The sequence below is a fragment of the Diadema setosum genome, chromosome 22 (assembly GCF_964275005.1).
Source record: "Diadema setosum chromosome 22, eeDiaSeto1, whole genome shotgun sequence".
Taxonomy (NCBI): Eukaryota; Metazoa; Echinodermata; class Echinoidea; order Diadematoida; family Diadematidae; genus Diadema; species Diadema setosum.
Window position 1 is genome coordinate 25,793,023 of NC_092706.1, and position 24,252 is coordinate 25,817,274.

The following is a 24,252-nucleotide window of genomic DNA, read 5'->3' on the forward strand; positions in this document are numbered from 1 at the left end:
TAAGGTAATAACAACGAGCATGACCATCTGAAATTCAAGAGTACACAGAGAATGCATATTTTCAACAAGGTTTGAATGCACAAGCTCCGGGACAGACAACCACGGACGTTACTATTTGTGTGATTCCATTTATGGCTGATCAAAACCATTCATGCACAGTAGATTAAATGTTTAATGCATAGGTTATAAATGCACACCATACGTATGGCGTTGCTATATACAGATCGAGTGAAGTCAAGGTAATTTTGAGTAATTGATCCACGGGTAGACGGATATCTCTGAAGGATAATCCAGTAACCAAGGTTTCATCACAAACAAACAAAAAAGGTCGTGCGTACCCTTTCTCGCCCCTTCGAATAGCATGTTGATGTAGGCCCTACATTTGATGATCTAGAGCAGGGATGCCAAGTTCAAAAAATTTTTATGAGTGAGATTTTCATGACTCGGCATCTCGGCGAGCGAATGTGCGCGCGAGCGAGGGTGTGGGAGGGGTTTTTCGCCCTGTGGCCTCCCACGGTAGGAGCTTTTTCAATTTTTAGCTCTTAATGATGCGATCAGGTGCATACTTAAGTGACTATTTTTTTTTACTTATTTTGAAAGACAAAAAGAAAATATACCTTTAATTGCAACTATCATTTTAATCTTTTGAGCTATGCTCATTATTATAGGCCCAAGTTGCAGACTTCGCGTGAGACTTGGTAGCTCTGCTAGAGATTATCACAAAAGAAAGTCAGCCAAATTAACTTCCTACAAGATGCACTGAATGATAAAAAGTTCAGCTTCAAAAGTGACCAACCGCGACCAAGAGCATTTGTATTTTTTTTATGATTTTCGTTTTCCCCCTCCCCATGAATTAACAATAGGCATATCTAAATTGGGATTAACTTAAGGTATATTGCCTTCAAGGTGAACAGTATAGAAATTTACTCATATATGACGTTTTCAATTTGAACACTAACGATTTAAAGTTCCAATCATTTCATATTTCACTAGGTCAAAGTGTAATAGGCTAAGATATTCGACATTAGATGTGGACTATCTCAAGCTTCCTTCTTTTTGGGCCTTTATTGTTCAATATTAATTTCATATAGGCCTAAATGATATCACAACTCTACTGGAAAGAACACAGTGTCCCACAGCGTGAGAAACACATGTGTAAACACAATGTAAACATGTGTGAATACAATGTGAACAGATTGTGAACACAGTGCAAAATCTCTCCACAGTTAAATTCGAGCATCTTAAAATTGTGAACATATTGTTAATCATTGATTTACAGTGTGACACAAAACATTATCATGTGAACATAACTCTGTGAAAACCAAACCACAGTGTCAAATCATCTCCGCACTGTTAGATTCGAACGTTTTCACATAATCGACTATGTAACCACTATGTGAACATACTGTGGAACACTATCTTCTTTACAGGAGGGAAATTCTTCCCATCTCCTATTTTTTTTTTTTTTTTTTACTTTTTGATGATGATACGTACATCATGTACATGTTTTCATTCAACCGTGATAAAGAAACCCTTATTTATCATTTGAATCGTAACTTGTTATAGATACCGCGTTGTTAAAATTCAAACAAGTTATCTTTGAATTTAAATAAGATAAATTTTGTTCATTTCAGAAAAGGCCCGTGACTAGCAGGATATAAATGATAATGTATCAGTTTATTTGTTTTCCCTTTACTGGGTATGACGATCAATTCTTACAGTTGTTAACGGATAATGAACATTCAACGTGATTGCAAAGAACTCTATCAAAGAACATCGATGTACTTTACATGTTGAGAAAAAATATTCTTTTCAACCGATTCCTGGTTCTATAATTCTGCCACACATGTTGTATTTAAATATTGTGTAGGGAAACTGTTGTAGCACTAAACTGACCCCATTAAATTTACTTCAAAAGCGTGCACTCATAGCATCATCACTAATTTTGCCTATTTATCTCATTATATAGCTTTATTTCATCGCTTATCAAAATACTTTAAAGATTCAAGACATTTATATTCTTTCAACAGGCATATTCACGTACAAGTACATCACAAAATAACTTCCTTCATCATTCCACAATATATTTATCTTCAGGGTTTGTAAAGTATGGTGGAGATGAGAATTGGGCTTTTATCTTTTTGTGAAATACCAAGAAACCCCTTGTGAAATAGCACAAAGCATACAGTTATTTTCAAGAGGAATTCAAAGTTTATTAGCTGGAAATCGGTTTTGGAATTGCCGAGACGTCCAATAATAAAGGAAAACAATGCGATCCTAATAAAAGGTCGGTCCCTCTTTTTATAAGGAATGCTTTTTTTTTTTTTTTTTGATATCTCAGCCATTTCAAAACCGATTTTCATCAAATAAACGTTGAATCGCTTTTGGAATTACATGCTTTTTCCTATTTCATGAGAGGTTTTTCATTATCTTACCAAAAATATTAGAAACCTGAAGATGTAATCTCAACGAAAACTATATGCTCCCTTTAAACTCGAATGTCCACACATATCTAACACTGCGTTTGAAAGACTATCACCTTTATGTACCCCAAAACCGCTCTAGCCCAGAAATCAGAGGCATTACATTACATGACATTATATGCCATTACCCGAAGCAGTCCACTTTACTTTTTAAGGCCCATTTAAGAAAGTATCTGTCATCAAAATATGTACCCAGTTAACACACTTTTTCTTGACATACTTATTTCATTTTTATTCGAGTCGTAGTCAGCTTTGAACCGATTCGATTTTAACGATTCTCTTCCGTCCTTTGTTGATAAACAAGGGCATATGAATACTATCATCCTTAACACGCATTAGATTCACACAGTCTTACATTTTCATTTGCACACACGACACACTGTCACTTTCTCATAAAAATATGTACACTGTAAAAACATGGGTGTTAGATTTAACACCACTGGTGTTAAATCTAACACCGATCAAACTTCAATAAAGGACCACACCCACAGGTGTTAAAAATGCACTGTGATGGTGTTGAAAAGTGTTCACCTGACACTTCGTGGTGTTAATTTGACACTGTACCAGGTGTTATTTTGACACTGTACTGGTGTTAATTAAAAAATGACACCACATGGTGTTGATTTGATACTTGTTGGTGTTAATATCAATGGTTTAACACCCGTCCAGCTTCAATAAGGGACCACACCAGCTGGTGTTACTTTGGTGTAAAATTATTTTCACATTTTTTCAAAAATCTAGTATTTTAACGTAAAATTCTTGATCGTCTTGTTTAAATTAAAAATCAACAAGAAGTGCAGTTACTAAGAAACTCTTCAAAAAACAGTTTAAAATTTGGAAATGACACCCGGGGGTGTTAATTTAACACCATAAATGAGCGCCGAAAATTTAACACCAGCTCGGTGTTCACTATTTAACACCGGACTTTTTGCAGTGTAACTCTATACGTAGTCAGTGATTCTGCGCCGTTCTTGTAAGAAGTACGCAGCCGTTATCCTTTAGGAATACTTGCACTGTATAACAGTAAATTTGATAATGTGTGTGAGTTTTATGGTGTGTAATGTAATTGTATATAATAAGGCCTCATCCCGTCATCCAGCTTTGCTGATGATGACGGTCCCCAGTTTTTACTTTTCCCTTTTTTCACGTCCAGCCGTTATCCTTTACGAATACGTCCACTGTATGACAACAAATTTGATAATGTGTGTGGGTTTATTAGGGTTGTAATGGTGTATATGAAAAGGCCTCATCCTGTCATCCGGCTTTGCTTATAATGACGGTTTGTAGTTCCCATGTTTTGTTTCTTCCCGTATTTTTTTTTATTCATTTGTTGTTGTGAAATTGACAATTCCTGTATTTTTTTGTATGTTTTACTTTTTTTTTTCCGTACTCTATCAATTTCTACTGATTTGACATTGTACCTGGAAAAAGACAATGCAGAGGTAAACCAAACCAAACCAAAGTAAACCAATCGTCATGATTCAAATCTTTCGCTTAAGGAAAAAAAAAACACTTTAAACATGGACTAAATTTTATATCTAGAGGAGGCTACTCCATTTTTTTGACCTTCTACATAAAACAGAGGACATACCAAAATGAGTTTTATTACAAAGTAAATAACAATTCAGGAGATTTCTCTGACAAGATCAATGAATTCCACTGTCCGCTAGAAGCAAAGACGAAAGACTTAGAGGAATTCCATTTTACAAGACACAAATAGATGGATACACAAAATTATTTCATAACTATTCAGTTTAGAATAACTAGAACATTACCTTTCCTGAAAAGAGGTTAAATACAGGAAAGATATTTTGCGTGACATACTATTGTCACAGCTTTTTTTTTTCTGCAGACTAAATGTTATCATATCATAATGTAACTGACGTGTTTGTACAAGCAATATTGCTAAATTGCAGTTGACTTGACATAATTCCCTTATAGATCATAAATTAAACCATCCTTATTCATGATCATGACATGTCGATACGATTTGGGGTTTTATTACAACTAAATTGTTATGTTTATGTCATGATAACGAGATCATGTGGTCAGGATATTTCAGAATTCGAATGCAAAACAAACGAACGCCATTTTCAAAGACTTGAGTTTTAAGTACCGTCATTTTCAAATTAAAAAAAAAAGGATTTTGGTCACCTTCGGCTCTTCAAACTCACCTTAAGGGTCGAATCCATGACTGTTCATCTAGATGGTCGACCTATCCTTCCTATAGTGAGAATGAGGAAAACGATTTTCGCAATCCGTCGATGTCATCTGATCCACAGAAAGAAGCAGTGGAAACGGCACCCTGAGAGACCAAGAGGAATGGAAGCGAGGCTCGCAGCCGTGATATCTCCTGCTGCCTCACCACCGTTTCTAGGGCAACAGTCGAACTGTTTCACTTTGATATTACAAAAGGGTTCTTTATCATTCATCTACTAATTTATCTACTTTGGGATGACGCCCAATACCGGTTAAAACAGCTTAACGATGAATTTTTGAGTCGGTTTTTTTTTTTTGGGGGGGGGGGGGGTGGGAAGGATTCCTCTCAAAGCTTAAGCCCCTACATTGCCAATTAATGCCGAAAGACACTTACAAATAATTATAACCCATGACAACAAGCAGTAACAAGAAGATTACCATTATGCCGAGTGTCTAATAAAACTGCACACTCCGCTGGCAAGAAGGGCGTTCAGCGCACGTATTAACAAATAATTTCATTAGGAAATAATTAGATTGATTAGGATAATCAAATTGAAATACGAATGACGATATCTATAAGATGGTACTTCTAGGCATATCTCCCCCCCAAAAAAAACAACACAAATATATATATATATATATATATATATATATATATATATTATAAATATATATCATATATATTATATATTATATATGTATGTATACATATAAAATATATCTTGGAATCTTGGAATCTTGGAACGTGTTGGACTTCGAATGTTGTAATTATTAGAAGAAAGAGTCTCAAGTACGCCATGGATCCAACGATTACAAAATTTGTTTTTAATATATATATATATATATATATATATATATATATATATATATATCTATATAGGTACATATATATAAATATATGTGTGTGTATATATATATATATATATACATATACATATATATATATAGAGAGAGAGAGAGAGAGAGAGAGATGTATATAGGCCCCACTTAGATTTTCGACTTTCTGCCCCAAAAGGATTTACGCACGCAAAGGATTGGTAACCACCATCGATGGCAACAGTACTCGTCAGCCAATCAAAATCAAGAATTCCATGGAAGTTACCATTGGATGGCAAAGTTACCATAATTGTAACTTTTAAATTTTTAACTTTTAGGCAACGGGCCCCAGGTCCTTTGGGCAGTCGAGTTTAATTGCTTCTGACTGATCCACTGTGATATCTCCGAGGCCGACCGAAGTCATTTGGCTTTTCGTGCGAAAGGAGCAGGTTCAATTCCCGGCCGAGTACCAAGCTTTCAGCGATTTATACTCTTTTTTCCGCAAAAGGAGAAACAATAAAAAGAGCAGTAATTTCAAAGCTACACGCTGCTTTCTCTTTTCTCGTTTCTCACATTTTTAAAATCTTTATGTAATATATATATGTATATATATGTATATATATATGAAGAGTTTGTTCGCAAAAACCGATAAGTCCATTTTTGAAGATTTTGAAGTACGGTCGCTGTCATAAAGTACAAAACAATACCTTTTAAATGATATATTGGTCACTACATATTATAAAGGTACATTTTCGAAGTTATGGTCAAAAGAAGCAAAAATTGTCTTATTATTCTCTTTATTTTTCTTAACCTTTAATCGCAAATATCTCCATTTGGCAAATATGGACTTAACGGTTTTTGCAAACAAATTCTTCATATGTTCCCATTTTTAGCAGAATCACATTATACCATAGGTTTTCCCTGCCAATTTCGCACTTCTGTCAGTCCATTTGATAGAATGTTCATTAAATTTAGCCAGACCCCTCATTATCGCACAATCTGTCTTTCAAATTTGCAACTTGTGCCTTCAATTTAGCATTTCGATCAATGAAATTTGCACATGTGGCTTTCGAATTCGTAAAAAGGGCATTCAATTTTGCTAATACTCTGGGAGACTCAATAAGCACATTGAAAAAAAAAATGTTGCCGAAGTTTCTAAAATAAATACGAAATTATGAAATGAAATGACGCTTACAAAACAATATCTATGGTGAAAAAAAGAAAAAAACAAAGCATAAACATGCGTGCTAAATTGACTGCAAAAGATGCTAGATTGGATGCCCAAAAATTAATTCGAATTGAATGAACGAATAACGAAATGGTACTCGTTTTGCGAATATGAATTGTAAAAGTTTTAATTAGAATGAGATTAAAGGTAATTTGAATGGGCCAAAATGAATTTGAATGAAGAGAGTGAAATACCGAACATGTCAGCTACGCTAAATTTTTCTTAATTGAATGTAGCAACAAGGACTTAGACTGACAAAAGTGCGAAATTTGCCGGGAAAACGTATTATATTCACCGAAGGTAAAGACATTATATACATATACATACATATATATAAATATATAAATATATATATATATATATATATATAATTATATATATATATATATATATATAATTATCATATATATATATATATATATATATGTATATTATAGGAAATGCATAAGTTGGCTAAGCATACGGAAATGCTGGCAATAGGGGATGCTATATAAAGGACGATTTTTATGGTGCATTCCGCCGCACGTAATACAGCAAATCACATGATTGATACAGCTGCTTCACATAAAAGGAGATGGAATTACGAAACAAACTTTGACGTGTTACACATTGAAATCTAACTAACTCGAAACAAACGCCCTGGACAAATCCATGCACTAATTCACTGTCATACATTTGTAAAAGGCAGAAAGAGAGAGAGTGAGAGAAAATAATTAAGTGGCGTGAAGACAAAAAGGGAGAGGACTAAACAAAGACGAAAACGGATGGATGGTTGGAGTCGGTCAGCAACAATCGCCTGATTTTAAGACCAAAATAATACTTAATTAATATATTTGCAACCAATAAGAAATCGTTGATATTGATATGATATATAATTATATATATATATATAATATATATATATATACATATATATATATATATTATATATATATATATATATATATATATATATATATATATATATATATATATATATATATATATATATATAACATGATATATGTACGCCTGTTTTCGTTGTTTTATCTTAGTAGCTACGAATATGATAATGACAAAAAAAAAAACAAACAAGGACGTGTTTCTGCATGGTACAGCCTAAACGTTCCAACCAGCGTTCAGGATATCATTCAAATATAATTCATTTGACGGCTATGTTTTGCATGTAAAGGAATTTATGCCACATACTATCAAACAAGAGTTCAAATCAGTGCGAACATGTTTTTATCCACTTGTCTACATCAATAACGATGAAGTGCTAATAATGTCCTTTTTTCGGGTCTTTAAACGTTTCAGGTTTCTTAATTATTTTCGTGATTACAAGATAACCAAGTAATCTAATACTGTCACGTAACTTTGCCTTTTACATAAAAACTCAGACTACAATATTTAAAAAGAAAATGGCAAACTTAAAGGGCATTTATTGTAATACACATTCATACCTTGCAAACATACGTACACGTAGGTTTTAACAATAAATTTTCTTACCGTTTTCTACACGATTTAGATATCATAACCACATGCCATGTTAAATGTCAAATAATGCACAAAACAACCGAGCGATGCAGTCGCCTTGACACTTACAGAATTCAGACATGTCAGAAGGAAATCTGCTTGAGATATCATCTGTACTTTCTACAGGAAGAAGAGACAAAAAGGAGAGCATAACAGGAAAACGAAAAAAAAAAACAAGAAATAGGTGAACAAGAAAAACAAGGGAGCTGATCATCAGCAAGACACAAAACACTTGGTTGCAAACATGCAACACATACATACACACATAAACAAACAAACAAACACATACATGGCGATGAACACACGACCAATCTACACTACCCAAAGAGAGAGAACGACAAGAAAAAGCAAAGACAGAGCTATAATGATAATGCATGAGTGAAGTTCGATGAAGTAGGGGAAGTGAGGGAATTTTTTTTTTTTTTTTTTTTTGGTGGGGGGGGGGGGAGGATAGGCCTAGAAGTGCCATCTTTTAGATATCGTTATTCGTACTTCAATTTGATTACCCTAATTAAACTAATCATTAAAATTCCTTACGAAATTATATGTTAATACGTGCGCTGAACGCCCTTCTTGCCAGCGAAGTGTGCAGTTTTATTAGACACTCGTCATAATGGTAATCTACTTGTTACCGCTTGTTGTCATGGGTATGATTATTTGTAAGTGTCTTTCGGCATTAATTGGCAATGTAGAGCCTTAGGCTTTGAGAGGAATCCCCCCCCCCCCCGAAAAAAGAAAATCGACTCAAAAACTCATTGTTAAGCTGTTTTTTAACCGGTATTGAGCGTCACCCCCAAAGTACAAAAGTAGATAAATGATAAAGAACCCTTAAGTAATATCAAAGTGAAACAGTTCGACTATTGCCCTAGAAACGGTGGGGAGGCAGCAGGGGATATCACCGCTGCGAGCCTCGCTTCCATTCCTCTTGGTCTCTCAGGGTGCCGTTTCCACTGCTTCTTTACTGTTGATCAGAAGACATCAACGGATTGTGATATTAGCAATCGTGTTTCCTCGTTCTCACTAGGAAGGATAGTCGGCCATCTAGATAAACAGTCAAGTGTACGACCATGGAGGTGAGTTTGAAGAGCCGAAGGTGACCAAAATACAGTTTGTTTGTTTGTTTGTTTTCTATTTGATAATGACGTTTCTTAAAAATCAGGTCTTCAAGGCAATATACCTCAAGTTTATTCCCAAGTTAGATATGCCTAATGTTATACTAGGTGGAGGTTAAACACGAAAATCATAAAAAGTACAAATTTGTATCATCAAGTGCATCGTGTAGGAAGTCAGTTTGGCCGACTTTCTTTTCTGGTAATCACTCGATCATGAAAAGTACATCAACATGGTATTCGAAGGGATGGGGAAGGGTACGGATGCTACCCTTTTTTTCTTCTCGTGATGAAACATTGGTTAATTGATTATCCTTCAGAGATGTCCATCTTCCCGTGAATCAATTACTCAGAGTTACCTTGACTTTACTGGAACTGTCAATAGCAACGCCTTACGTATGCGATGTATAACCTTCGCATATAATTATATTTAATCTGACGCGCCATCCACTGTGCATGAATGGTCTTGATAAGCCATAAATGAAAACACACGAATAGCAATTTCCGTGCCTCTATATCACAAAACGTGGAGCTTGTGCAATAAAACCTTGTTGAAATATGTGTCATTCTCTGTGTACTCTTAAATTTCAGATGGTCATGCTCGTTGCTATTACTTTAATGGGGTTTGCAGGTAAGATGATGTCAACATCGTTGCATGTATATATATATATATATATATTTATGCCAATCAGTCTCATTTACATGTATTATGTTGTATTTACCAAAGGGGCCCCGTACGGATAAGAAATGTAATGAACATCAAATCAAAGTATACAAACAATAAAATAGCCTACACTACAAATCAACTACAAATATTCCAAGACAAAAATACAAATAAACTCAAACACTGGTACTATTACAGCTTGATAGGGCAATCAGAAAAGTATCGCTACTTCACCTACCCCCCCCCCCCCTTACAATTGTTGATATTTGATACCTTCAGATTTCTGACTTCACTATCAGTTCTTCATACAAAAAAAAATGAACTTAAAGTATGGTAGACGAGAAAATAGGACGATATTCATAAACAATGTGATTTATACATTTCTGGAAAGCTTAAAGGACAAGTCCACTTTCATATATTGAGAGAATACAGCAATATTAGTTTTTACCTTCTGAAAGTTAATTATTCATATTCCAAGAGACTTAAAGGGCAAGTTCACCTTCATAGACATGTGGGCTGAGTGAATGCAGCAATATTACTAGAACGCATCAGTGAAAGTTTGAGGAAAATCTGACAATCCGTTCGAAAGTTACGCATTTTTTAAGTATCTGCGCAGTCACTGCTGGATGACGAGAATGCTACACTGTATGATGTTACATGCGTACAATGATGTACGGAAAATAAAAAGTGAATTTCACAAAAATTTATTTTTTGAATAAATTGCACATTTCTTCGACTGTTACTGACGTTTGTTAAGGGTAATATTATTCCCCCTGCCTTCTGAAAGAGAGAAGTCGAGTGTTCTTTTGTTATGCGAGAAAAATGGAAATATGTTGAATTTTCTTTATTTTTTCTTTATATCGTTGTACACATGTGACATCACAAGCCGCAGTAGTCTTTTTATCCAGCCTTGACTGAGCAGAAACTTAAAAAATGCATAACTTTTGAACGGATTGTCCGATTTTCCTCAAACTCTCACTGATGCGTTCTAGTAATATTGCTGCATTCACTCAGCCCACATGTCTATGAAGGTGAACTTGCCCTTTAAGTCTCTTGGAATATGAATAATTAACTTTCAGAAGGTAAAAACGTCTCCAGAACGATGGAGAGATGGTGTTTTGAGACCCTTTTACACCACCAGAAACCGATCTGACGGCGAAATTTTGGTGATCAAAATTCTGACGTCACGAAATGTGCGCTGTGCTACCACTCCATCCACACAGTGGGTTCCGTCTATGGAGGGCCGTTGCGGGCGTGGTTCGTTTGGCGCATACGTATGGAGAGGCAGTGTGCCCGTTTCCATGTATGCCCCAAGCGAGTTGTGTCCGCGGCGGTCTTCCATATCCGTCGCTTCTCCCTCGCTTCTTCTACCACTCCGACTTTGCCACTGTCACTATCAGTGTCATTGTTACTGTCACTGTCATCACTCAATTCACTCTCGATATCAAACTCAAAGTCTTTCTGTACAATATAAGGTAAAAATTGGACGTTTTGATATCTCAGCCGAGAAAGTAGAGGCGACTAAAGACAGGCCAGATATTGCATCCGCTCACCAAGAAATACGTGCTTTGTGAATGGCGGCCTAGATGTCCCGCTGCACTCGAAAAGGGTTTCGTTCATTTCGTGACGTCATATTTTAGGGCTCGAAAAAGACGGCTGTTCCGGAGCAAATATCGGTGAAGCAAATCAATCAGTTTTAACTCGCGATTTCTCAGTGGCGCGAGTATGTTTTAATAAGTCACATTAAAAATCTGTTTTAGGAGACATTTTCCTCTGCTTTGACACCTCCTTTTATATGATTTTCTTGATTTTAATGTCTCGTTCACCATACTTTAATAATATGTAACACAAAATAACATCAACATAGAAATCAGTTGATTTTAATACATTTCCATACCTATGCATGCCTTCATAACCTATCAATCATGCTGAGTACCCTGCATGATGTTTTGAAAACAGACAATGACTGCGCATTTCGAATAAAATCCGGAAAATTGTTCCACATCTCTTAAGCTTGATGATGAAAAGAGTTCTTAAAATATTCTGTTTTGGATCTATGAACATGGGACAATTAACGGCATAACGTGTATGAAATGATGAGTGTCTTACAGGAACTAATTGTCTGAGATAAAATGGGCTCACCCTATTGCTTATTCAAAATATTTGCAACTCTGGTACTGAACTCGTTGATGTATTAATTGCCATTGTAATTTCGATGGCATTTGCTGACGTGACGTTAATATATATACTAATTTTCAGAACAATTCTTGCGTACCGATGTTGACGCTTTTGAAGTTTTTCCAATTGACCAATAAAAGTTCAGTTTACCTTGTAAAAATGTACTTTAATTCCTTTCCATTTTTCGAACGAACAAGCATATACCGCACACACACACACATTCACACACACACACATTCACACACACACACACACACACACACACACACACACACACACACACACACACATGGATATACGTATATATTAATATATATGTATATGGGTCCAGACGTAGCTTCTGCTTTCTGGAAAAAAAAAAACATTCTGAATAGGGGGCCGGAAAATGAAATGAGTGTTGTTAGAGGTGATGACATGATAACGATTTAACCTATATGGGCGGGCCTTGACTACATATCTGTACCAACCTACAACGATATCTATCACATGCAGTTGGGAAAAAAAAATCATTCTCTACGTTCTTATGGTAGAAGCTGGGTGTGGAGCCGTTGCGACTGACCTCTAAATGTTATCAAGATATAAAGTGTGTTGATATGTATTAGAATAGAAGAAATCAATTAATTTTGAGTTTAAAAAATAATTCATTGAAGAAGTAACCGATTTGAATGGGAATGCGATACAAAATATCTCTCTCAAAAACGTTTGAGGAAGTTTAATACTGTATGTTATAAGTACATGTTGACCTGTCCGTGCCATTCAGAGCTTCATTTCGCAGATAAATTGATAAGGAATAGTCATGAGGAGGTGCAGGTGGATAAAAGAGATAGATATAGAGACAGACAGAAAGATTAAGAAGTTGGAGGCCTCTAATATAACTGCGCTCTCTGTTCAAATTCAACCTTTTGACAGCTGCAACTCAAACGCTGACTGCACCACCCGGTGGTTGTCAGCCTAAACTGCAGTGCCCACTCCAAACATACGTGAACGCCGAGGGAGAATGGGTAACGATACGGGGTATCGCAAAGCCAGTTCTCGGACAAACCACGCTCGTTTTCAGCACATCCGTCATCGATTTAACTGCATTTAAGCAATATAAATGTCAAATTCCAGGTGAGGACATGGCTTCTTGCAGGTTAAACCCACGTGATAGCTTGCAATTGAAATGAAATTGCATTTTATAGAAAAATTATAGGATCTTCACACTACCAATCCTAAAATTATAGACTAGTATTAGCAATCGAAAAATACAATGTCATATTTTCCACCTGTTGGTGAATCCTAAATATAAGCTATGCGAGCATGTTTTGTCATTCTTGATCAAATCTTCTTTCAATTAATATTTTCATTTACTTTTAACTTTATGTCTAACAAGTAGAGCCTCCTATTGCTCTAGACATTTTTGGTACGATATCTGCCTCCGTAAGTTCTCCAGAAGGGTTTTATCAGTTTTCTCTTTTTTTTCCCCTTCTTTTGCTATGCCAAACTCTAAGATACAGTAAATTGTAAAAGTATGATTATGTTCGTTACTTTTCTCTTCTTTCATGCGATATCTTGTGGTATGTGTGTTTGTTTAATCACAGGAAAAAATGCCCTCGATCAGGTAGGTAAGGCTGTCTTTCAGAGAGGCCATGAATACAGTGTTACAACAGCAACAGAAACAAGACAACAGTTAACAAATCAATTAATGCAAATTAGCAATAAATACAAGCAAAACATAACAAAATACATTGTAACATACCAGAAATTAGATGCCAAGAAAAAAAAAGAAAATTATAGACGTAACCACTAAAACACAAACGCTACAAAAGAGCGTGACACAAACAGGTTCACGTAAATTCAGACAAATTAGCTTAAACATATTATGAAATCCACACTAACACATATAATCTAACATTCTTTGAAAAGCTTTCAAATGACTTCTTATTCTTACATTTTCGGGAAGGTTATTGAATTTCTTAAGACCTGAATAAATGTCGGTAACCTTTTTAAAAACTTTTTCAAAAACACTGTATAGTGCTTATTTCTAAGGAGTATCAGAAGCAAACAATAAATTGAATATGAATTTTCCTCCTTTTGATTGACCAGACTAGGAATCTCTTTAACATGTTGAATAATGAGAAATGCGGAAAAACAAACAAAACAAAAAATTTTGCATCATTATTGTGACGTATAGGTTTTTTTGACGTTAACATTTTACTTTGTTTACATACAGATTGTGCCTCGGCACCCTGTAAGAACGCTGGCATATGTGAAGAACTCCCATCAGGCTTTGCGTGTATCTGCAATTCCACGTTCACGGGAAGGCTGTGTGAAACCTACCTTCTAGAACAGCCAAACAGTAAATGACTTTCTTACGCTTTTGCAACCATCATAAAAGATCGTAAAATTCCTGTTATTCCTATCAAACTATAGATTTGTAAGGGGGTGTTAGTGTATGTGTGTAGAATAAAGTCACTTGTCAGGATGGCTTATTCTCACCCCGAATACATAATTTCATCCAAATGGATATATCACACAGAAACACGAAGCAAACTAAATATGTGGGCGTCAAAGCAGTGACAAAGACAATGTAGTACACATTGGATTACATTAATCACCTTGTTGGTGTTGAGATTTATTCAAAGTCAGGCATCAGAGCAACCAGTTTGATCTCTTTTAACCATGAAAAATAAAAAGAGTTATTATACATATACAAATGACAGAGATAAGAATGTACTCACATATAAGTCCACTCTGATATTCAATGAAGGGGATTGGGTCTCTACCATTCAATATTCGCGCAAAATGCTCATGGATACAGTCCTCGCGGTCGAATTAACATGCTAACTGATGGCGAATTTCGTTGGAGCGCTCAGTTCATGAAGTGAAGAGGGTCCGCGAACGATGACCAGAGGACATCTCTGCGTTGAGTTGACTCACAGTTGGGAGGGGGGGGGGGGGTCCTTGTCCAAATGAAGGTTACTTCGGGCTTGCTGCAAATTCTTGAAGCGGCATGTCTGGTCCACAAAGCACTAAGTAGTCGTTTGACTTCTTCTTAGATCGACCAACATATAACAGACCGTTTCGAATGTACAGCAAAGCGTCCATAAAATATCATTCAAAACATCTTATCAACTTTGAACTGACGTACACTGGACATGACTTGGTTATGTCAAGACGGAACTTCGTGTATAAATGCAAAAGGTTGAGTTTCTCCACTAAAACATTTAAGTATAACAGCTTGGTCTCGGAGAAACTGGAACACGTCCTTCCACTTCACAGGGCTTGGGGAGAGAGACTCCGAACAGAAGTATCAACTCCAGTATATACTATGTACATTCTCCTGCTCCTACTATCCCATAATACTCATCTCTTGAAGCATACCCAAGCTTTCCTGACTAACCCTTCTCAAAGAAACTTTATACAAAAACTTTATACAAAAACTGACCATGAATGGTAAGGGAGAGAGAGAGAGAGAGACAAAGAGGCAGAGGGAGAGATAGGAGAGGGAGAGAGGGAGATTGAGAAAGAAACTTAATACAAAGCATTCTACATGCATGCTGTACTCTGGTTCTTTGTACGGCATCACAAGGTGGCAAACTTCAAAGTAACATAGAACAATACCAGCCACTTTTATGTGGTTTTCTATCTCTAGGTCACTGTCCAGTCATTACCACTGTCCAGTCATTACCACTAAATCCACTATTCAAGTAGGGTGGCAGTACCTCTTTTGTTTCATAAACTCATTCAACCTTTAGGTTGCGTGGTGGCACTATATAATACACTATGTACCAAGCAGCTATTGTATCTTGGTAATGAATAGATTCCAGCTTTCTGGTTCTACAAACTCTATGTACACTAAAGTGGGCAAGTTGCTCCATAAACTTATGTTACATGTCTTGGCAGGAAAGCTATATTCCAGCTTCCTGCCTGTATTATCTCTCCAGTAAAGTGGGCATGTTACTCCACCACTTTACAGATTAACCCTTCATTCCCATCCATAGGTAGGTTTTGATACTTTTGGATCATAGGCATTGGCACAGAAAGTGTTAACGTGTGTGTGTGTTTTCCCAATCTACAAGCTGATTTTACATTATGGTTATGAGGAACAGAAAGCTAAAATTTTCGGTATGGGTCTTAAAATTTGCAAGGTTTAAAACGAAAGTTGATGTTAGTGGGATAATTATGAAAAGCAGCTAGGAAAAGACGTCATCAAGTCTATAAAATTCTCTCTCTCTCTCTCTCTCTCTCTTTGATTATACACAAATTTATATGAATATTACATTCTTATTCCATAATAATCATGGGCAATCCGATTCCCGTAAACACAAATTCACGATAATTACATGTGCAACAGCTGAACAGGCTCCTGTGATAAATATAAAGTTTTACTTATTGATTTCTCACATTTGTTCACTTTGAATCTACAATATATGTGATATTTTCATTTTTTGTATTCCAAGCCCATAAAGGAAGTTATAATCAAGATCTGTGCGCAGTTCAACAAAGCAGTGTCTGATTAACTCATTTAATACGCTTCTGTGGCTTTAACTTACAAGATAAGTTAAAGGAGCATTCCAGACGATTTGCATAATCTCACATCTTATAGTACATAAATCAACAGATCCATGTATAAATTTGTGAAATTTATTGTGCTTCTGAGAAGAGAAACAATACTTTGAAATTACACTGAACAAGGATCATGACATAGCAGGCTCATTTACTTTACAAATTTTAGCAGTGTAATTCTCGCATTTAATCATTATGCCATTCTCCTGATGTTGCTGCCAGTAATTGCCAGCAGTTTTCGCCCGGTGCGCCCCCTTTATTTCCCAAGCGAAAAAATACAGCAACAAAGGACAGTTTGGGGGACTGTAAAATATCAAAATTTTCAAGCTCACTCGCTTCGCTCGCTCGCATTTATTCGTTATGCTATTCTCCTGATGTTGCTGCCAGTAATTGCCGACAGTTTTGCCCGGTTTGTCCCCCTTAATTTCCAAAGCGAAAAAATACAGCCACAAACGGCAGTCTTTTGGCTGTAAAATGTCAAAACTTTCAAGCTCGCTCGCTCCGCTCGCTCGCATTTGACCGCTATGCCATTCTCCTGATGTTGCTGCCAGTGATTGACAGCAGTTGCGCCCGGCGCGGCCCCCCCTTAATTTCCAAAGCGAAAAAGTATAGCGACAAACGGCAGTTTTTAGACTGTAGAATGTCAAAATTTTCAAGCTCGCTCGCATTTAATCGCTATCAAATAGCGGTCATTCTCCTGATGTTGCTGCCAGTGATTGACAGCAGTTGCACCCGGTGTGCCCCCCTTAATTTCCAAAGCGAAAATATAGCTACAAACGGCAGTTTTTGGACTGTAAAATGTCAAAATTTTCAATACTAAAAGATTTATACCCCCCCCCCCCCGTTTGCTTCGCTCCCTCACATAACCGCTCCTCCTATAGGTCAAATCCTGTCTACGCCGATGATAGGCCCCATTATTTAGTAGACCTTCACAGTGATGTCGCACAGGCGGAGCAAGAGCTGAAATACCACGATTTAGTCTTTCAATAATATATTGTGAATATTTCATTTTCTTATTTTTCTTTTAAGAAAATAAAATAAAATTTTCACCTAAAGTGTGCACCAGATCGCTGAATTTCAGGTCTGAAAATGCAAAATCTTCCTCGTGTGGGAGAGGGATACCCCCCTACACACCCTCCCCCCGTTCGGTCGCTCCGCTCCCTCTCACAGATATTTAAAAAACAAAAAAATGTCTTCATACTTTTAAGGTCTGATTTTCCGCCGAAAGTCATCTGACAAGCAAAAAAAAAAGCAACAAGAACAAGAAGTCTTCATATTTTTGCTGCCACTTTCCTCCCACTTTATATTTCATGCAAAAGAGTGGGACATCCGGTCCCTGTAAAGTGTGTGTGTGTGTGTGTGTGGGGGGGGGGGGGCACCAAGCTTCTCCCCCCCCCCCCCCCCCCCCGGTCCGGTTATGGGCTTGTAATCGTGGTGATGGTGACCATCCCCCCACTCCTCAGTACGGATTTACGCCGTTGGTAACTGATACCTCACGGATTTACATACAGCAGAGATCTGAACAGACATGGACATTGTAGAATCAAATAATACACTCCAAGATTTCTGCACGATTTAGATGGAAAATAACCACATCATTGTCAGCCGTAAGAGAAGGAAGGCTGACCTTGTCAGGTAGAACTTTGGATCCAATATATAACAACTCTGACTTTTCTCGATTTAACTTCAATAATGACAAGTAAGCCACTTTTTTACATCATGGATATATACAAGCCGCAAGTTTCTGAATGATGTCAACGATATTGGTTTAGGTAGGTAGAAAATCTGGATAGCATCAGCATAACAATGATAGTTAAAAGAGTGACAATGTAAAATCTCTTTCGAACCAGTCAGATAAATCGAGAAAAGTGTTGGGCCCCCGACAGATCCTTCTAGGAAACCACAGTCTAATGAAGCAAATTCAGATTTTGCATTATTAACACACAAAAAAAAGAACCTGAAACCTTACAGATAAGTAAGACTTAAAACACTCAAGTGCTTTACCATCAACACCTGATGACTTCAAAGTATTCACCAGAACCGTGTGATTAACATGCAGTATCAAATGCTGATGATTAATCAAGCAGTAACAGAACAGTAATCTTCCAATCATCCAAATCTTTCAAAATATCATTGAATAAGTTAACTAGTAAGGTCCCAACACTAACATATGATGCGGCCGATATGCTGACTGACGGTTATCTAACAGATTATTCTACAGCAGTCTGAGAATCTGGAACATACAACATGCTCAAGGATCTTGGACAATAATGTATTAGTTATCCATTCTAATTTGCCGTAACTATCATTTAGTCTTTTTATTGGTGCCTACTTGTTCCTTCATTTATGCATCTTCAATATTCACACTCACTCTCTCACATAAAGACGGCACCGACTGTTTCACAGATTATCTGAGGGCAGCGGACTACAGGGGTACTGTTAACAAGGCTAGAAACGGCATGACTTGTCAAAAATGGACATCGCAAACGCCGAATACCCACAAGAAGCTACAAGATCACCCTTACAAGGGACTGGGCGACCACAACTTTTGCCGAAATCCTGACGGGGATGACTGGGTGTGGTGTTACGTCCCTGACCGGTCGGTGCGTTACGAATACTGCGACATTGGCAGCGCCCAGCCTACTTGCGGCTTAACAAACCGTACGTGTTGAGGGTGTTGATGAAAAAAGAAATTTGTCTTTTAATACTGAAAGCGTCCACTTGATATTAAGTCCTTATGGTTCAGTTCCTCATTACATTATCAGATAAGAGACATGTATTGGAAGAAGAAAAAGAGGATGTCGAAGAAGGAACAGAAAACGGAAAAAGTTACTTCTTCTGCTCTTTTTATGGCGGTCCCGGCCTGTGCTTTTTCTTCCTTTTAATTCTGCAATGATTTCAGGAAATAAAACATAGTACGAAACATAATAATATTATTAATATCAATAATAATGATAATAATAATAATGATAATGATAATGACAATAACAATAATAATAATAATAATTATTATTATTAGCAGTAGTAGTAGTATCATTATTATTATCATGATTATGATTAACATTATTATCATTATTGTTATCATCATCATCATCATTATTGCAACACCGTTGATTACCAGTTGCATTACTGGCGAAGATGCTCTCCATAACTAACTAATGATAGGGAATTTGTTCATGGGAAGTTTGTATGGGATATATATATATATATATATATATATATATATATATATATATATACATACATACATACATATATCATATATATATATATATATATATATATATATATATATTGTGGAATTTGATCATTTGGAATTTACAATATCTTATATTGTCGATTCTTTATCTAAAAAGGAAGTGTTACTGAAGATCTGCATGCAGGGCAGAAACCATTTTCAGTGGTTATAACGTACAAAATTACCACACGAACACAACACTTGAAATTTCTCATATCCGTATTGCTAATGAAAAAACGCGTGGCCAACGACAAGTCCACCTTCATAGTTATGTGAATTGAGTGAATGTAGCAATATTAGTACAACACATCAGTAAGAGTTTGAGGAAAATCGGACAATCTGTTCAAGAGTTATGAATTTTTGAAATTTCTACACAGTCACAGCTGGATGAGAACCAGTGTGTGATGTCACATATATGTTGAATTTTCTTTATATTTTACATGTTTGTACAATTTAAAAAAAAATTAACATATTTTCACTTTTCTTACATGATTAAAAAACGCTTCACTTGCCTCTTGCAGTAGGCACGAGGAATAACGTTATCCTTAATATACATGCCAGTGACAAGTCGAGGAAGTGTTCAACTTTTTTTTAAATATAGAATTTGATGAAGTTCTCTTTATAATTTCTTGATATTGTTCTACGCATGTGGTATCATACACTGTAGTAATCTTCTCATCCAGCAGTGCCTGCGCAGATATTTGAAAATTCCTAACTTTTGAACGAATTGTCCAATTTTCTCCAAACTTTCACTGATGTGTTCCACAATCTTTTATTGCTGCATTCACTCAATAATCGAAGGTAGACTTGTCATATGAGTAGTTTTTGTTCACTTCTCCATAGTCTCTTCTTTTCCTTGTTGATTTTCTCTTTACACTTCCTTTTATTTTCTCTGGAAAGCTTATACCCGCATGAATAATTTGAGTAAACATTCGTTTACTCTACATATATTCTTTTTACATTTTCTTTTCTCTACTTCCTCTTTTTGGATTTTAAATAAATCTAATGACTGCAAATAACTATTGAGTCCTTCATTTGATATCTTCATAAAATGGCATCAGTAAACCTACATTAGATTTCCTATCATCCCAAAAGACTTTGGGTACTGTTATTCATTGTATTTACCGAAGTTACAAATTCGATTAAGTCAGTGCATTACTTGAAGAGTTTGTTCGCAAAAACCGATAAGTCCATTTTTGAAGATTTTGAAGTACGTTCTCTGTCATTAAGTACAAAATAATACCTTTTAAATGATATATTGGTCACTACATATAAAAGTACATTTTTGAAGTTATGGTCAAACGAAGCAAAATTTTTCTTATTATTCTCTTTATTTTTCTTGAACTTTAATCGCAAATATCTCCATTTGGCAAATATGGACTTATCGGTTTTTGCAAACAAACTCTTCACTTGTATCTATCTATTAGTTATGGAATCTATATTCCCTATATATCATTTACTCTCTTAATTCACAATTACTCATTTGTTGCCTCATTTAGGTATTTTATGTCCATTCCCTCTTTCACATAAAGATGGCATGGAATGCTTTACTGACTACCTGTGGGCGGCGGACTACCGGGGCTACGTTAACAAGACTGTAAATGGCAGGACTTGCCAGAAGTGGACATCGCAAACGCCGGTTACGCACACGGTGTTACAAGATCACCCTAACAGGCGACTGGGCGATCACAACTTTTGCCGAAATCCTGACAGGTCTGACTGGGCGTGGTGTTACACCACTGACCCGTCGGTGCGTTACGAGTACTGCGACATTGGCAGAGCCCAGCCTACTTGCGGCTGATAGAACAATCGTTTTGATGGCATTGTTGAAAAAGAAACCTGGCTTCACTGAATACATCCACGTAATAAGTCTTTGAGGATCAGGTCTTCATTAGATTGGATAAAAAAAAAACAAGAAAACGACAAATGAAGAAATAAATAAGGAGAAAGATTTTATCACCTCTTTTAGTATCATGATTGTCCTGGCGACCCTTTGCTTCCCCCGCCCCCTTCATTTCTATAATGATTACACTAAAAGATACAATATTTTTTTTTTTTTTTTTTTTTTTGGGGGGGGGGGCTACATGTTGCTTTGCACACGTAGATATTCTCAACAGTTACCATTGTTGTTTAATCAACACTTAATATGTATTCTGTACTCTGTTTTGCTTACTATGAATTCAAGTTGTTACTGTATTCGTGGAATAGAAAAGAAATATATACATCATTATAGTCATCGCATCCCCTGATTGAATCACTTCATAGCGTGTTTTATACACATATACGTTTTTAAGATGCGTTGAAGAAATTATATCATAGCTGTACCATAGATTTGAACACTAAAAGATGTACTTGAATTAGTCGTTTATATTGCCATCTCTTGTTACTTACTATCTCGTAACATTACTACTTGTTGCCGCCAAATACAATTCTCTTCAGGATTTTATGTCAACAACATGCATGAATAACAAGAGAAGATTTGTGCACAACTTATTTGGAGGCATTTACCTTAATGACTTCATTGTCTCTATCAATTTGACTTGGCGGTTGCGGTTGATATTATAGTGCTTTGGGTGATACGGGCCCCTGAGGGGATGCTACAAAGTTACAAAAAGAATTTATTTTTGAACCCTTATTCAAGAGTTTGTGTGTAGTACGTTTACTCTAAAGAGTCTTCTAATTACATCGCGTTTTACGGCTACCAAGAAATTTAGGAAACGCTAATGAAGTGAAACTCTAATATCATTAATTTTTATCACAATTTTATAAATGTAAACCCTTATTCAAGAGTTTGTGTGTAGTCGTTTACTCTGAAGAATCTTCTAATTACATCGCGTTTTACGGCTACCAAGAAATTAAGGAATCGCTAATGAAGTGAAATTCTAATATTATTTTTATCACTATTTTCTAAATGCAAATTACACAAAAGTACACTTAATTAATTGTACACTAACAAGATCAGTAAAGTGAAAATGCACTCCTCAAAACTAAGAAAGGAATACAAAAAAGCACTAAACTTGTATAAAATCTTTAGATAAATCTATAGGTAATGACGAGACTAAACATGTCTGTACTATTGAAACCACATATTAAATTATTTTGTCACAGTTATTGATGTAAATTAAACTACATAATGATGTCGTCACTCAGGAGTTTCCTTCTGCTGTGTAACATACAATCTTCCATACTATACATCTCTCTCTGCATGTCAGAATTAATAACTTGAAAGACGTCATACACTGCAAAAAGGCGGTGTTAAATAAGAAACACCGAGCTGGTGTTAAATTTCCGGTGCTCATTCATGGTGTTAGATTAACACCTCCGGGTGTCATTTCAAAATATAGAATTGCTTTTTTGATAGTTTCTTAGTTACTGAATTTCTTGTTAATTCTGAACTTCAACAAGACGATGAAGAATTTTCCGATAAAGTACTTGATTTTTGAAAAAAATGTGTAAACACATATACACCACAGTAACACCAGTTGGTGTGGTCTCCTACTGAAGCTGGACTGGTGTTATACCATTGAAATTAACACCACCAATATCAAATCAACACCATGCGGTGTCATTAATGAATTAACTCTAGCGCAGTGTCAAAAATATCACCAGCTACAGTGTCAAATTACACGTATGGCCTATAGACTTATAGGCCCGAAATCACGAAGGTGGTACAAATGAAACCATGGTTTAAACCATGGACAAAAACCATGGAGCGCCAAGTGTCGCACGGAATATTTCGTTACGAAATTGGTCATTTCGTCTACAAAAAGACCGTTTCGTTAGCGAAATTATCATTTCGTGGACGAAATGTTCATTTACTTACAAAATGTTGTCATTTCGTTACAAAATAATCATTTCATCGACGAAATGACTGATTCCGTAACGAAATATTCCATGCGACACTTGGCGCTCCATGGTTTTTGTCCATGGTTTAAACCATGGTTTCAGTTGTACCCCCTTCGTGAATTCGGGCCATAGAGAACGAAATGAGTATGTTCTGTAATATCATAGTTATGACTTTAACAGTGGAAATTTTTGTGTATGTATGCATGTATTTATTTACAACCGTCATGACTGTACATACATTTTGTATGATTTCATTTAATTCATTTGCACAATGTATTTTTCCTTGTGTGCCAGTGAAATACAAATTTCTATTCAAAAATAACAGACAATAAAAACTCATGTCACGTGTTGCATCACTCAGCACCACATGATCTGATAATCTTGCGCTTTATTTCAATAGCCGTTTCTTCTCAAAGCCGAATTTCATG

At 36.1% G+C, this 24,252-nt stretch overlaps 1 protein-coding gene across 1 annotated transcript; it reads left to right on the forward strand.

Moving 5' to 3' along the window:
- The first annotated feature begins 9,308 nt into the window (after positions 1 to 9,308).
- LOC140245251 (plasminogen-like) lies at positions 9,309 to 21,779 on the forward strand. The gene is made up of 4 exons (XM_072324835.1): positions 9,309 to 9,314; positions 9,942 to 9,981; positions 19,126 to 19,401; positions 21,511 to 21,779. Exons 1-4 carry the CDS (start codon positions 9,309 to 9,311, stop codon positions 21,777 to 21,779), a joined length of 591 nt encoding a protein of 196 aa, XP_072180936.1.
- The last annotated feature ends 2,473 nt before the right edge of the window (positions 21,780 to 24,252 follow it).

What these genes read in the sequence shown, in the direction of transcription:
- LOC140245251 (XM_072324835.1), top strand. An exon ending in TACTTTAATGGGGTTTGCAG is followed by an intron (nt 9,982 to 19,125) that starts GTAAGATGATGT and finishes TCTCACATAAAG; the next exon opens with ACGGCACCGACTGTTTCACA. An exon ending in TACTTGCGGCTTAACAAACC is followed by an intron (nt 19,402 to 21,510) that starts GTACGTGTTGAG and finishes TTTCACATAAAG; the next exon opens with ATGGCATGGAATGCTTTACT.